The sequence below is a fragment of the Zalophus californianus genome, chromosome 9 (genome assembly GCF_009762305.2).
Source record: "Zalophus californianus isolate mZalCal1 chromosome 9, mZalCal1.pri.v2, whole genome shotgun sequence".
Classification (NCBI taxonomy): Eukaryota; Metazoa; Chordata; class Mammalia; order Carnivora; family Otariidae; genus Zalophus; species Zalophus californianus.
Window position 1 is genome coordinate 38,313,705 of NC_045603.1, and position 14,705 is coordinate 38,328,409.

The window sequence follows — 14,705 nt, forward strand, 5'->3', positions numbered from 1 at the left end:
AGTCATACATTTTCACTAGCAATTGACCAGTGAAATCATTGACTTTATCATTGACTTTATCATTAATTTTCTTTAAGGAGAAGTATAATTTTACCACCTACTAAAAGCAATCATTTCCTTCTGTGATTATTTAAACACAATATTAAGCATATCCTATCTAATAAGATCACTCTGAGCTTAAAACTTGCACAACAATTTTTAGTGGAATATTGAAGACCTTACTCACCGACAGCAATCACAATAATAAAACCTTTGTATTTTTAGTAAATGCCATAAAATGAACATGAAGATATTACATACAGTCTTTGCATTAAAGATTATTGAAATAATATCAGCTGTAACCTCTGAATTCTCCTCCTTTTTTTATTTTCCTCCTACAGAATCACAATTATTTACTTCTGCATTAGCTTAAAATACTAATAAATATCTTGATAACACAGTGCCCAGTATGTAATATGTATGAATATCCAAAGAAGACTAGGTAGGTTTAAAATATCTATGAAATTAGTTGAGATGAAACAAATTAAAAATGGTCATTTAAAACAATGATCTTTTCATAACTACTACCAACAATCTCCTCAATTCTATATTCCTCTTCAATCATCTATCTTCATTGCATTATTTTTACAAACTCGTCCTCCCCTTGGCAGGTAAATGCTAATAATAGGCTAATAATGCCTATTATATTGATCATAGGAAACAGATTCCCCTCTCACTCCACTGAGTTGATCAGGGTCTCTGGAGGCTACATGCCCCATGTTCACCCTCTGAATATTACCAATTTAGTATTATAGATCACACCAGAGGAACTGGTTTGAAGAATTCTATAACCCATTAGAAAAAAGAACCAACATTAGTAATGCAGCAGACTTGTTGACAGAAAGTAACATGTACCAAGAAGCAAAAGGTAGAAATTCAATATTCATAGAAAATTCTGCTTCAGGATCCAAAGGACTACAGAAGGAATGCCAGAAAGTACAAAGGCACAGATGGAGATTTTTACAGCAGAACTATATGAGGCAGGAATTCTTAACTGCGGAAGTTACTGGAGCATTTTTTTTTTCAAACTGATGTCTGTGTATATTGTGTAGAGCTCATGATAACAGTGTGTGGTGATCTTTCCGAGATTGGGATGTGTTAATCATACACCAGGGCAGTGTAGCATGGAGGTCAAGCTCCTTGGTTCTGAACTCAGATTGCTTACAAATCTCAGTTTACTACATTTTTGACTAAGTGACTTTGACCAAGTTATTTTAACCCCTCTAGTCCTCAGTTTCCTCCTCTATAAAGTGTTAATAACAATACCTTACAGGCATATTTTGAAACCTAAATTATATGATATATGTAAAGTAGTTAACAATAAAAGCTATTGCTATTATTACTGTTATTAATATTAGGGAATCAGTCTCAATTTGAGCATGACATCCAAAGGAGTGATGTGGAATGTGTGTGTGTGTGTGTGTGTGTGTGTGTGTGTGTGTGTGTGTGTGTGTGTGAAGTTCTCAACAGGAGATATTTTTGGTTTATATTTTCTTTGACTACCACTGAATTTTTTTTAATGTTAGTTTTTTTCTCCATCAAACTTCCATAAGTGTAACAGAAACAACCAAAAACTAAAATGTCAATTTTCTTTTTAATCCATCATCTCTATTTCTCTAAAATTATCTGGCTTTCTTTGGGTATCTATAGCTGACAGATTTCTCCCTAGCTCAGTAAGGCACCAAAAATGCCTTTGATTAGTTGCTTGGGGTTTTTGTAATGGCCCAGTTTTCCTGTAACTATTACTCTAATTTATCCCATCATGAGTCCAGAGTTTGTCCAGTCACTGACAAAATGAACACCGAACACTGTCCTGGATCATCTCACTTGTTTGAATTAGATTTAAGTGGCTATGCCTTCCTCAATAAGTAGGTTTGACAAAAAAGCAGGCTCTAATTTTGCCATTATCTGGCATTTTGACTGAGGATATAACACTGTCTCTTCTTATATCATGCCTTAGTTTAGGTAGCACCTCCTCTTAGACTTCTCACTGCAAATTCGTTGCTTGATGGGGCTAGGAGAGATCCATTATTACTATTAAATCAATAAATTCTCATTCTGATTATATGTAAATAATTATTTTTGCCTACAATGATGGTGAAATAAATTCCTTACATTCTTACCATCACACTAATAGTTTGTTTGATATCTATGACATAATGTTTGAATAATGTTTATAGTCATACATAATGGTAAAAGAGAAGCATTTGGCATATGTCTTTCATCCTTTTTGCCTAAAAAAAATAGCTATCTTCACTCATTAACTCATTCATGTCGTACAAAAACCATTTATTGAGGGCCTCCTAAATGCTGAGAACTTAGTTACACACTCTTTTTATTTTATAAGGAATAAATTTTGACTCAAATACTTAGAAATTTAGATAAATTTTAGAAAGTAAAGACTTTCAGTGAGTTTTACCAAATTACGAACTATTGTTCCCAGACATTATTCAAAAGCTTTTAATCTGAAAATACATCCCACAGAATGCTATAGCAATAGTCTTTATTTAAATGTCACATACCTTCATTGTAATATTCACAGTCAAGCGCTAAAAAATAAAAGAATAAATATTAAACTATAGAAGAATCTGACCCCTTATCTGAAAGTATGCAAAATATGGCTATATGTTTATCAATGACCAAGTGAAAGAACACAGAATGACATCATTACATGGGAACTTCCTCCGAGCAAAGAGGATTCTTTAAGGATGATGTGTTGAAAAATTAAATTTTCTAAGATTATTTTATAGGTAGGCAAATATATCTGCCTACTTAGAAATGTGAAATGAAAGTATTAAAATCTTTAGATGACTGGGGCATCTACATTTACATGAGTAAATGTAGATGAGTAAATGAGAACAGTGAAATTCCACGGCCATAAGGGGAATGAAGTCATAAACTATTTGAGGATGGTATACAATTTATAGTTCAAATGTTAAACTGACAACAGTCAAACAGAATAGAAAATTTTACCTTGATTTTTATTTTTATAAATCCTTTAGCTACACTATAATTTATCTGTATTGTCAAAGGAATAGAAAATTTAGTTATCTTAGAGAAATTCTATTTGCATGAATTCCATGGTATTTGTCCTGTGATAAGACAAATTAATCTCCTTATAAGATTCCCACCTTATGATGATGTTTTAACTAGGGGTACTCACAACAAATACTGGATGACCTCCAGTGAATAGATACCCCCTCCTGACAACATTTGTACGCATATGCTGCTACACTTGTGCATAAACATTCACAGTCCCCACCGAGATTACAGTTACACGTGTCTTCGTGGCAATTTTTGGCAAAAGAAGTAACATCAATCTGAAAATGAAATGAAAAATGAGTTAATTTCAATAAGTACTAACTATAACTGATTAAAATTCAACCTTCTGAAAGAAAACTAACTGGTAGATTCTCAAAATTTGGTATTATCAACTTAACACTGCCACCTAGAGTTCTCAGTATCTCAAACCTCTATATGGACCAAAGGAGAATTTATTAGGCAAACGTAAGATCAAAGAACCAGCAAAACAGGTAATGGGTTTAAAAAAATTTTAATTTCAACACCTGCAATATAATAATATTTTGATATTTTGTAGAACTTCATTGTTTCATTATTAGCATATTCACATGGAATTAAAAGAATGTTCTATTACCAATTGTACTTTTAGTGATTTTTATGAATACCTTAAACCATTTTTTTAAACTTCCATTGGGGCCTAAAATTATTATGTTGGGAAGGCATTTAGAAATTTAAATTACTCCATCTTGGTATATGCTTTTTTTTTTAAGATTTTATTTATTCATTTGAGACACAGAGAGAGAGAGAGAGCATGAGCAGGGAGAGACGCAGAGGGAAAGGGAGAAGCAGGCTGTCCACTGAGCAGGGAGCCCAATGTGGGGCTCGATCTTAGGACCCTGGAATCATGACCTAAGCTGAAGGCAGACGCTTAACCATCTGAGCCACCCAGGCGCCCTAATTGGTATATGCTTTTAAGACCGTTTTAAATGTGCCACTACTAATACTTTTAAACTATACATTGAGTTGAGGAGAAGAATGTCCATGCAGCAATGTTCTCTGAAGAAAAACAAATATTTATGGCTTTGACCAATCATTTCTGACTTTGAGGATGTATAAATGCTTCATAAACTAGAACAGAATATCACAAATAATATGTACAAATGTATGCTGTTAAATAAGATGGATTGAGGGAGAAAATAAATCAAATAAATGCATCACTTCTACCGACAAACAAACTACCAAGTTTGTCTTCCTGACAATGGTTAGGTAGTCCACCTGAAAAGCCAACAGTTAGTTAAATTATTTGTCCTGTTCATGTCGGTGTTACAGATACAGCAGTACCCATGCAAATATGAAAGTTTAGTAAAGTAGTCACTTACCACATTGTGACAAGGAGCAAAAACATCGCTGTACAAAATGGAGCACTCTTTCTTGGCATAAGGAAATTTGTTTTGATGTGCCTCACAGGGTTTAAATAATTCACTTGGGGTTTCACACTGTTGAGGAGAAATAAGGGAGAAGAGAAAGTTTTCAAAGGGTGACTTCTGAGGCTGAAACCAGAGTAAACTATTCTGACTCCATCCATTACAATCACATCTCGTATATTCTCATTCTTTTATTTATTTATTTAAATATTTTATTTATTTATTTGAGAGAGACAAAATGAGAAAGAGAGAGCATGAGATGGGGGAGGGTCAGAGGGAGAAGCAGACTCCCCGCTGAGCGGGGAGCCCGATGCGGGACTCGATCCCGGGACTCCAGGATCATGACCTGAGCCGAAGGCAGTCGCTTAACCAACTGAGCCACCCAGGCGTCCCATCATATAGTCTCTTTCTCTTAGACAGGTTTTACCTAAAGCATCTGTGCTCAGCCAACTCAAGAGTATATATTATTTTTGTAAACAAGCATACTATTAAAATTTTGGTGATATTAGAGAGTAGAGGTAAACAGTTTTTAAATTTGTCTCAAATGCAGTCATTAAAAAATTATGTGAGCAAATGATTCTCTTTCTTTTCATTTTCAGCTCTTTCATTTCTGTCACAGCCATCCTCTGAGGAGTTGTATATGCCCACGTATCTCCAGGCTAACCTCCCACATACTTCAGCATTTGGTCTCTGCCTCTTCTAATTCACCTCCCTGAAACCACCCTGGAAATGTCATCAATGATCTCTTCATTAGAGTTGTCTAAATATAAAGGCAGTGTTTCGGTCTCCATCTCACATGACCTTTCACTACCTTTGACTCTATTTATTACTTTGCCCTTCTTAAATGTCTCTCCTCATTTACTTCTTGTGATACCGTTTTATTCTGGGTTTCTTCCTAATTCAATGGCTGCTACTCCCCATTCTTCTGCCCCCTCCCTTCTGTGCAGAGCTTGATCCTCAAACCTCTATTTTTCTCATTCTGTATGCTTCTCATGGCTTCAAAAACCTGTATATATATATATACTAGTAACTGCCAAATCCATATTTCCAGCTCAAATTTCTTTCCCGAATCTCAAAACTGGACATCTCCCACATAAATTTCTCTGTAGCTTATCTCTCAATGCATCCTAGCCTGTACTTATCTCGACACAATCGTACCGTCCCCACTTTCCTCTACCGTCATCTCTCCTCTTTGCCTTGCCTCAGGGAACAGTACCAGTTCTACTACCCAATAAGCCAAGAAGTTAGGAGACTTTCTTGAATTCTCCAGATTCATCCTTCCTAAATGCAATCTTTCAACAGATGCTGATGATTTTAATCTTTAATGCCTCTCAAACTATATAGTTTTCTAAATCTTCACTGACTTAACCTTACCAGATGCGTTATAAGAACATCCTAACTAGTTTAGGGCCTTAGATCCTAGCACTCATACCTTGCAGCTCTATACTTTGCATTCCAGCCATTGACTACTTCAAACCCTCCAGGGCCTCCATATTGAATTTTGAAATTCCCATTAGGCACCTGTCTTCCTGATACCTTCTAATAAGCTGCTCCCTCCTTTGCTGCTACACCATTTCCCAACATCTTCACTTTTCTAGCTCTTGTGTCTTGTAGGATTCAACCCAATGGCACCTTCTTTGGGAAACTTCCTTTGACCATAATGAAGCCAATGCTTTGTTCACCTCTATCAAAGCACCTACCTCATATTTTCATTCTTAATTTTTCTACCTCAACTACTAACCTAGACTCTAAATTCCTAATGACAGAGGCTGTGTTTTAATCATATTATGGGTTCATATAACCTGGAAAACATCTAAGTGCAAAATTGAACTTACCAAATGAAAAAACTTTTTTTTAATTTTTAGTTTTTCCCATTAGGTATGAATAAGAATACATATTATAGTGAGTATAAAATTCTTTGATTACTCCAAATATTTAAGTATTAAAATTGGTTATTCCTTAATTCATTTTAAAAGGACAAATGTAAGATAATTTCTTCAAAGACTTCTAAATGCAACAAGATATTTGAGAGCCATAATAAAAAGGATTTTGTATCTCTCCATAAAGTAGATAGTTCATATATTAAACAAAATGTTTATACTTTTCATCTTAAATATGCTGCTTAAATTTTACTGAATTAGGTGAATGTTTTATCCCAGCCCCTTCTTATGTTTTTAAAGAAATTTAGATATATTATGTAAATTAGGTAAAGTGGAAAGCAATTAACCAGATAGTAACCAATCAGAAAGCTGTAGTTATGGACACCACTTTCAGCTAGAAAGAAAAATAGGCTAAAAAGAAAAAGGAGAAGAAAAGAGTAACACTAATTTCCAATTTGACTCTGTTCTCTGAGTTAGCTCAGCATTTCTCAAAGTGTGGCCCACAGGACACTATTTCCTTGACAACTAATACATAAAAACAGGTTCTGTGTCAATAAGTTGGGAAATCCTTCAGATTCATCCCTCCCATGGAAGCTTATAATTCCTCAAGAAATCCTTCAAAAGGGAAATATGTCTAACCTAATTTATTCAAATTCCTCCTAGAGGTAGCTGACCACAGATCCATTCTCTACCCATCCCCACCCCATACACAACCATGTCTGGAGAACAAATGGTAAGAAATTCTGCCTTCATTTTTTCATTGCTTTTAGTTGGCAAAAGTTATATTATCAGAAATATAAATATATTGATAAAGCATTTGCTATGGAAGGAAAAGCATGAGATTAAAAGATATGAATTTGAATATCACCTCTGCTTCTTTCTGGACATATACTATTAAGCAAGAATTTAATCTTCCTGAGCCTCAATTTCTTCATCTATCATATAGAGGCAACACCCTCTACATTACAAGATTGTCACAAGCTTTACAGGAGAAGGTAAATGTGAAAGTAATTTGAGTTATGAATTACTATACAAATATGACATAAAATAGTATTATCTAAATAAATTTTCCTATAAGAATAAAACGATTGAGTGAATAAATATACCAAAAAATATTTGTTAAGTTCTATAATACATATATTCTACTTACCTGCCCTAATGCCCAACTATCTCCAAATACTTGGGCATTTCTCACTTCTATGTTATTGGAAGTGGTCATATCATTTGAAGTACATTTGTCAAAGTTTCCACATAATCCTGATAGTTTGTTCTAAAGTGAAAGAAAATTATCATGAATTATGAAATATTCTATTTTCACTTCAACATTTAAGGTCTCATTCACTAAAAATTTTTAGAGATTTAAAATAGACATTTTAAGAATTTCCACAACCATGTAAATGTTTCAAGATATTTTCATATCTATTTAATTATATTTAAGTTATTTTAAGTTCTTAACAGTGTTTCACCATCTTCCAAATTTTATCTATCTACACTTACCATTGTCTAAAAATTTTTAAAGATTTAAAATAGACATTTTAAGAATTTCCACAACCATGTTAATATGTTTCAAGATATTTTCATATCTATTATATTTAACAGTTATTTTAAGTTCTTAACAGTGTTTCACCATCTTCCAAATTTTATCTATCCACACTTACCATTGTCTTAGCATTGATACAAGCAATAATATAAGTAACTTGGAGAAGTATAATATAGGCACTACAGTATATTTTGTATATATTCATATACATACACATTTTTAAGGATGAAAAAATCCACCTCCAGATATGCTGAAGAATTTGTAACACTATAAATGTTAAAACAATAAAAATAATAAATTTTTCTCTAGGTCATACTTTGAAAAGCCAAAACATTCAAAACATAACTTCTAAAGAAAAAGTTAACTTTAATATTCATGTGTCATGCCGCCATTAGACAATAAATAGAAACCACATTTTACTTCACATTTATAAAGGTTGTTATAGGTTATGAAATGGTTACTGAAAGTGCCAGATGAATTATTCATGTCAACCTTACCCACTGCATTTTCTCAAATAATGTGAAAGGCTTTACTCTTAGGGGAGCAAGATAACCCAAAAGTACAAAGAAGAATCATCTTCCTAAAACAACGGAAATCCACCTTAAAACATTGAAATTAAACAAACTGAATGCTCTCTTCATGTACTGCAGAATGGAATGCAGCCTTTAGCCGATGCGGTAGGCTGCCCAAGTCTCCAGCAAATCTGACAATAACTCTGGGATTGCAACTGTCATGACCACAGCTTCTCATAGTGCCTCTACTCTAAGAAGCCACAATAACTATCCAAAGACAATGGCCACTTCCTCCATTGGTCACCCAACAATTTAAGGCAGCAGTAAAAGGGGAGATGTAGAGGAATAATTGGTTCATTTACTTCCAAAAAGTAGGGAAAGAGAGGATAAATAATAAAGAATAGCAGAGAAACATGGTTGAAGAAGTATGGCAATGACTAAATTGTTTCACTTGCATCAAAGAAATGCAAGAAGCCAGCAAACCCCTAGTAATAGATTTATGGACTTTATCTCGCTTGAGGTTGAGAGAAAATGATTTCAATATACAATCATATCTGAAATGTACAACATATTAAAATCTTTAAGAATATGTATCTTTTCCACAGTCTTATAAGAATATGTTGTTACCATCCCGATTTTTCCCTAACTTGCCACACATTATATCCATAAGGCTGAATTTCAAGTTCAGATAAACCGGATTTTTAAAAATATATTAATAATTTCAAAAACTTCAATATACAAATTTAAAATATTTAATAAGATTTAAAAAAATAAACACACTTAATATTTATACAATATTTAACAGAAAACAATATTTAAAACAATTTAAAATAGAAATTGCCAAAAATTCTAAACAGCCCAGATTGAATCTTCAACCATGAATAAATAAAACAAACTAGTACATCCATACAATGGAATACTACTCAACAGTATAAAGGAACAAACTATTAATTCATTCAGCAGTATGGGTGAATCTTAAATGTATTTTGCCAAGTCAAAGAAGCCAGACTCAACAGGCTGCATAAAGGCAAAACTATAGAGATGAAAAATAGATCAGTAGGAGTTGACAGTAAAGGGGCAACATGGGAGAAATCGGGGAGCTGAGAGGTCTGTTCTATAGTTCTATATAGAACTCTGGTGGTAGATAGACAACTCCACACATTTGTTAAAATCCATAGAACTCTAGACCATAACTTTTTTTAATAAATGTACTATGTTCAAACTTAAAAAAATCCAGAATGTGGAGGAAAAGATGGAATGCAGAAGGTAATAAATGAATCTAACTGTATGACAAACTTATCATATAACCATGCTGAAAGGGATGGGAAGAAAGAAGCTGACCTAAGTAACTTTGGAAAACTGGTTACTCTAAGGTTAAAGTCAAAAAGAACTGTACACAACACTGTACTCTCATTGGTAAGAGTTTTCTTCACTGGGTTATGAGTTAGTAATTCTGATAATATAACTTGTTTCTTAAAGAAAATATCAATTATTTTATTTCCATAAAACATCTAAAGGTAAATGTAACTTCATTTCTTACATCTCACTTGGATTGGCCTACCAAATAGGTTGACCTACCTTCCACTGGGGTCCAACTTTGATATGAATGGTTGTCTTTCTATCCCAAAGAATAGTGATATCATTCTCTGGAAAGTATACTGCTATGTAGTACCCTGCCTTCCAAAGCTGGTATGTAGGTTTATTTTCCAGAAAAAAACCTGATTGTTTCTTTAAAAAAAAAAAAAAGAAAAAGAAGAAGGAAAGAAAAAAAAATGAATTCCTTGTTCGTTAACCAAAGTTTAAACATTAATTATAATCCAAAACTTAACCCACCAATAAGTATCTATGTACTAGTATTTTTGCTTGGCTCTGTCTTTTCCAAATTCTGTAGTAAAAGACAAAACAAATGCATAAAATAGGAAATATATAAATTGGTAATGAGACACAATATGATAGATGGGCTCAATATGGATAAATAAGCAAAAGTATTTCTGCTTTAGAAAAGAGCATAAACAAAAGCATAGACATACAGTACATTAAGGGTAAGGTGATATACCCGCTGCCTCAGAAATTCTATGCTGATGATGAATAATATGGTTAAGTACTAAAAATATATGATGTTGAGGGCGCCTGGGTGGCTCAGTTGGTTAAGTGACTGCCTTCGGCTCAGGTCATGATCCTGGAGTCCCGGGATCGAGTCCCACATCGGGCTCCCTGCTCAGCAGGGAGTCTGCTTCTCCCTCTGACCCTCTTCCCTCTCGTGCTTTCTATCTCTCATTCTCTCTCTCTCTCTCAAATAAATAAATAAAATCTTTAAAAAAATAAAATAAAATAAAATAAATAAAAATATATGATGTTACCTGCATAACTGAAAAACAGAAACACGGAGTGTGTGTGTCCTCTTTCTCTGTATATGTATGTATATACAGGTAGATAGGTAGATCTATAGATAGATAAATAGATCTATCTATCTTTATCCATCTATAACTGTACCTATATTTATATCTATATCTATCTATATCGGGAGAGAGAGAGAATGGGGAGATGAATTTCCATTAAAGGGACTTGGAAAGTTTTCTTGCAAGGAGTGGGATATGAATGGATCTGTAAGAGGCCATACATAGGAAGGTGTACAGAGCTGGAAATGAGAATGGAGAAGAAATCATCCCAAGCAAAAGTAGTAACTTGAATAGAGACTTAGAGGCAAGAAAATTCAAAATTTGTCCAGGACTAAGGAGAGCACCAAAGGGCTAGACCATGGATTCCATGGCAAGCATAATCAGAGACCTTTTTGCAGCAAAGTTATCCATACAATCAAGGGCTGCTATTCTATGTGCAAAATGCATTCAATAAGAGCTTTTGAATAGGAAAGTCAGAGACCATGTTTATATTAAAGGAAAATAATCTGTGTGCTATAAATAATAACATTAAAGAGAAACTAGAGATGGAAGCTGTTGGGAAAATTAAGAGTACCTTTAGCCTAAAGAACAAATATGCAGTGTTCCTTATGAGCAGGGGCTATACCCCATAAAAGATTACATTAAATCTGACATTGTAATTAACTCATATAATAACTTTAAAAATACATGGTTAAATCAGAGTACCTAAAGCAAATTTAGCCAGAAGCAAAATAAAAATTGTGAAGGGGATATACAATCCTTTGATTATACAATAACAAAATCATAGTTTGGGAATATTATTTTAGAAACATTCCTTAGCGCAAGGTAAATAAACTTAGTCATATCCACAAAGAGTTTTCAGTCTTCTAGACCAAGGTCAAACTTACAAGGACTCAGCATATTATAAGTAATAGTATATACTGTGTAAACATATATATGGTTAATGGATTCTACTTAACTTCTTTTCCTTCTACTCCCAAGTGCCAACTTGGAGTTATGGGGCAAGGCCCTGGGTGCCTGTGTGGGTCTGCACTCAACCTGGGAGTATCCTTGTTCCTGTGTGAGCAAGGTCTTAAATAATAAAGAAACACACACACACACACACACACACACACACACACACACACCCCATGATAGGTCAAAAGAGACAGCAAAACAAAGGGAGAAAAAAAAATCCTGTTTGAACAAGGGGCATCACATTTTCATTCTTCATTAGGCCCATACAATGTGTAGCCTGCCCTGCCCCCAAGTCACTCTCTGCCATAGAACCTATTTTTATCATTTTGATTATATTTTTTACTACCTTTCTATTATATGATTTGTCTTTGGCTTTATAATCTGTCTTCTCCTAAGGAATGTTAGCTCCTTGAAAGATGTACTTTGTCAAGTTTATAGCAGTAGCCTCAGCTTCTAGATCAAGGTGTGATTTATATATTTTTAAAAAAACCTTCCTGCCATGGCCTATTCACAGGTCTCACTTCCAGCCTGATCAGCAAGAATTAAAGCAAGTAAGCGGAATATTTGTATAGCTCCTTTCAATCCATAAAAAACTTTTTCATGTATTTTCCTATTAAAGTTCCCTTGGACTGATTGACATATCTTTAGAACTTAAAAATAATTTTTGGATAAGGCAGGCAGTTTATCATTAGACTTCTTTCAGGTTGTTGTTGCATCCATTATCCTGATGTAAAAGGTATCTTTTCTATTTGCCCGTAGAGGTAAAAATCCTTCATTTTTACTAAACAGGGAAGTTTACCACAAGAAACAGTTCTCTTTGGTCAAAAAGGGATAGTGTGCTCCTTTCTTTTCAGATTAGGAAGTAAAGATGCTGCTTTCCATTAGAAAAGGGAGGGTGTTGTGAATTGCCCAAAATCAAGACCTCCACTTCAGATGAGAATTATAGCACTTTCAACAAACCTGACTGATGTTAGAAAGAAAAGTTACAAATGTGGAGAATGAAAACATTTAAAGTGCAACTTAAATAAATTCATAAAACATTTATATCTTACATGTTTGACAAAACAAAATTGTGTGTTTATTGAAAGAATAACAGTTTTTTTTTCTTCCCCTCGATGAGCAATCCATCTGCCAAAAATAGTGGTACTTATTTTCACTTCTGATGTTCAAGAAAAAATATTAGCAGGGGATTTGTTAGGGTCACACTATTTTTATGACTTTCCTTTATCTTACTTCATACTTCACAACTGATACGGAGATTCATCGACACCTGCATACAGGTGAACATTGGAAGTTGAAAGTTACACTGAACTGTAATTACCACTTCAAAAATGTGTCAAATTGTTTCTACAAGAGCATTTACTATTTTCTCTTCAGTTTTTTTCTTAAAAAAAAAAAAAAACATATTCTTGGTCTTAGAACCTTCACCTATAAATGAATATCCAGCTGCTGGCTATGCCAAACTGCAGTGATTACTTTCAAAAGATGTCAACATCACATAGAAACTCTGTTTTGCCAAAAGCTCGATTGCTGCCTGGTTGGTCTCAATATTTCTGATTGAAATAGAAGCTGTGATCTACAGCCCTGATTCTCAAGGTTTAGTGTGCAGAAGAATCGGGGGGTACCATTAAAAAAAAATACTGATCTTCAGGGGCACCTGGGTGTCTCAGTCAGTTAAGCATCTGCCTCCGGTTCAGATCATGATTTCAGGGTCCTGGGATCAAGCCCTGCATCGTGCTCCCTACTTAGCAGGGAGTCTGCTTCTACCTCTGCCTCTGCCCCTCCCCCAGCTCTCTCTCTCTTTCTCACTTAGCTCTCAAATTCATAAATAAAATCTTTAAAAAAAAATACTGATCTTCATTCTCAACCTCAGCCATTCTAATTATGAGGGGAGGCCCAGGAACCAGCTTTTAGAGTAGATAGTCCAGATGATTTTTTTTAAAGATTTTATTTATTTATTTGAGAGAGAGATAGAATGAGAGAGAGAGAGCACATGAGAGGGGGGAGGGTCAGAGGGAGAAGCAGACTCCCCGCTGAGCAGGGAGCCCGATGCGGGACTCAATCCAGGGACTCCAGGATCATGACCTGAGCCGAAGGCAGTCGCCCAAACAACTGAGCCACCCAGGCGCCCGAGTCCAGATGATTTTAATACACATTTATAGACCAAACTGTGAGAAACACTATTCTAAAACTTTTTTACTTGTAAAATAAGTTCAAATATCTTACACCATTGAAGAGCGTCCATGGTCTGGAACCAGCCTCCTATCTACTGCCCTTGTTCCCATGCTCCCTGCTTTAGAGTCAGTCTGGATACTCCCCACTGAATCTCTTTGCCACACCCTCCCTCCACTATCCCCACATACTTCAACCAAACTAAATCACTTGCAGTTCTCCAAACAAGCCATTTTATCTTTCAACTCGGTTCCTTTCAACATGACCATTCTTCTATATTGATTGCCTTTCTACGCTTTCTCTTCACCTGGCTAATACCTGCTCATCCTTTAAGACTCAGTTCTAATCATTTAATCCAAAGCATATCTTCTGAGCCTTCAAAATATAAGGAGAGTGAAGTAGAGGAAGAAAGTCATTTCTTGAAATCCATTATCTCATTTAATCATCATATGAACCTAAGAAGTAGATTCTATAATCATCCCAAATTTACAACTGGGAAAGCTGCAGCTTGAAGAGGTGAAGGAAATTGCCCAAAGTGACACAACCAGCAAGAGATAGAACAGGGGTTCTAGGTGAGTACCGACTGACTCCAAAGTCTACACCCTTAACAACTACCCTAAACATCCAAGGCTGGTTTCTTCTCAGCGATTCCCATACTGTCCTATACACACTCCTACTATAACACATTCCATGCGCATTCTTGTTTATTTGAATAGCTCCCTCCCCTGAGTATAATTCCCTAAAGGCAAGCACAGTGTCTT

General features: G+C 34.8%; 1 protein-coding gene across 2 annotated transcripts in view; it reads right to left on the bottom strand.

Moving 5' to 3' along the window:
* OTOGL (otogelin like) overlaps positions 1–14,705 on the bottom strand; it is a 129,561-nt gene that overhangs the window by 47,317 nt on the left and 67,539 nt on the right. For both annotated transcript variants that reach the window (XM_035721850.1, XM_035721849.1), the window contains 5 exons: positions 9,995–10,144; positions 7,515–7,634; positions 4,440–4,556; positions 3,203–3,359; positions 2,562–2,588 (listed from right to left, as the gene is read on the bottom strand). In XM_035721850.1, coding sequence (XP_035577743.1) covers positions 2,562–2,588; positions 3,203–3,359; positions 4,440–4,556; positions 7,515–7,634; positions 9,995–10,144 — 571 coding nt within the window. The remainder of the gene's footprint in view (positions 1–2,561; positions 2,589–3,202; positions 3,360–4,439; positions 4,557–7,514; positions 7,635–9,994; positions 10,145–14,705) is intronic.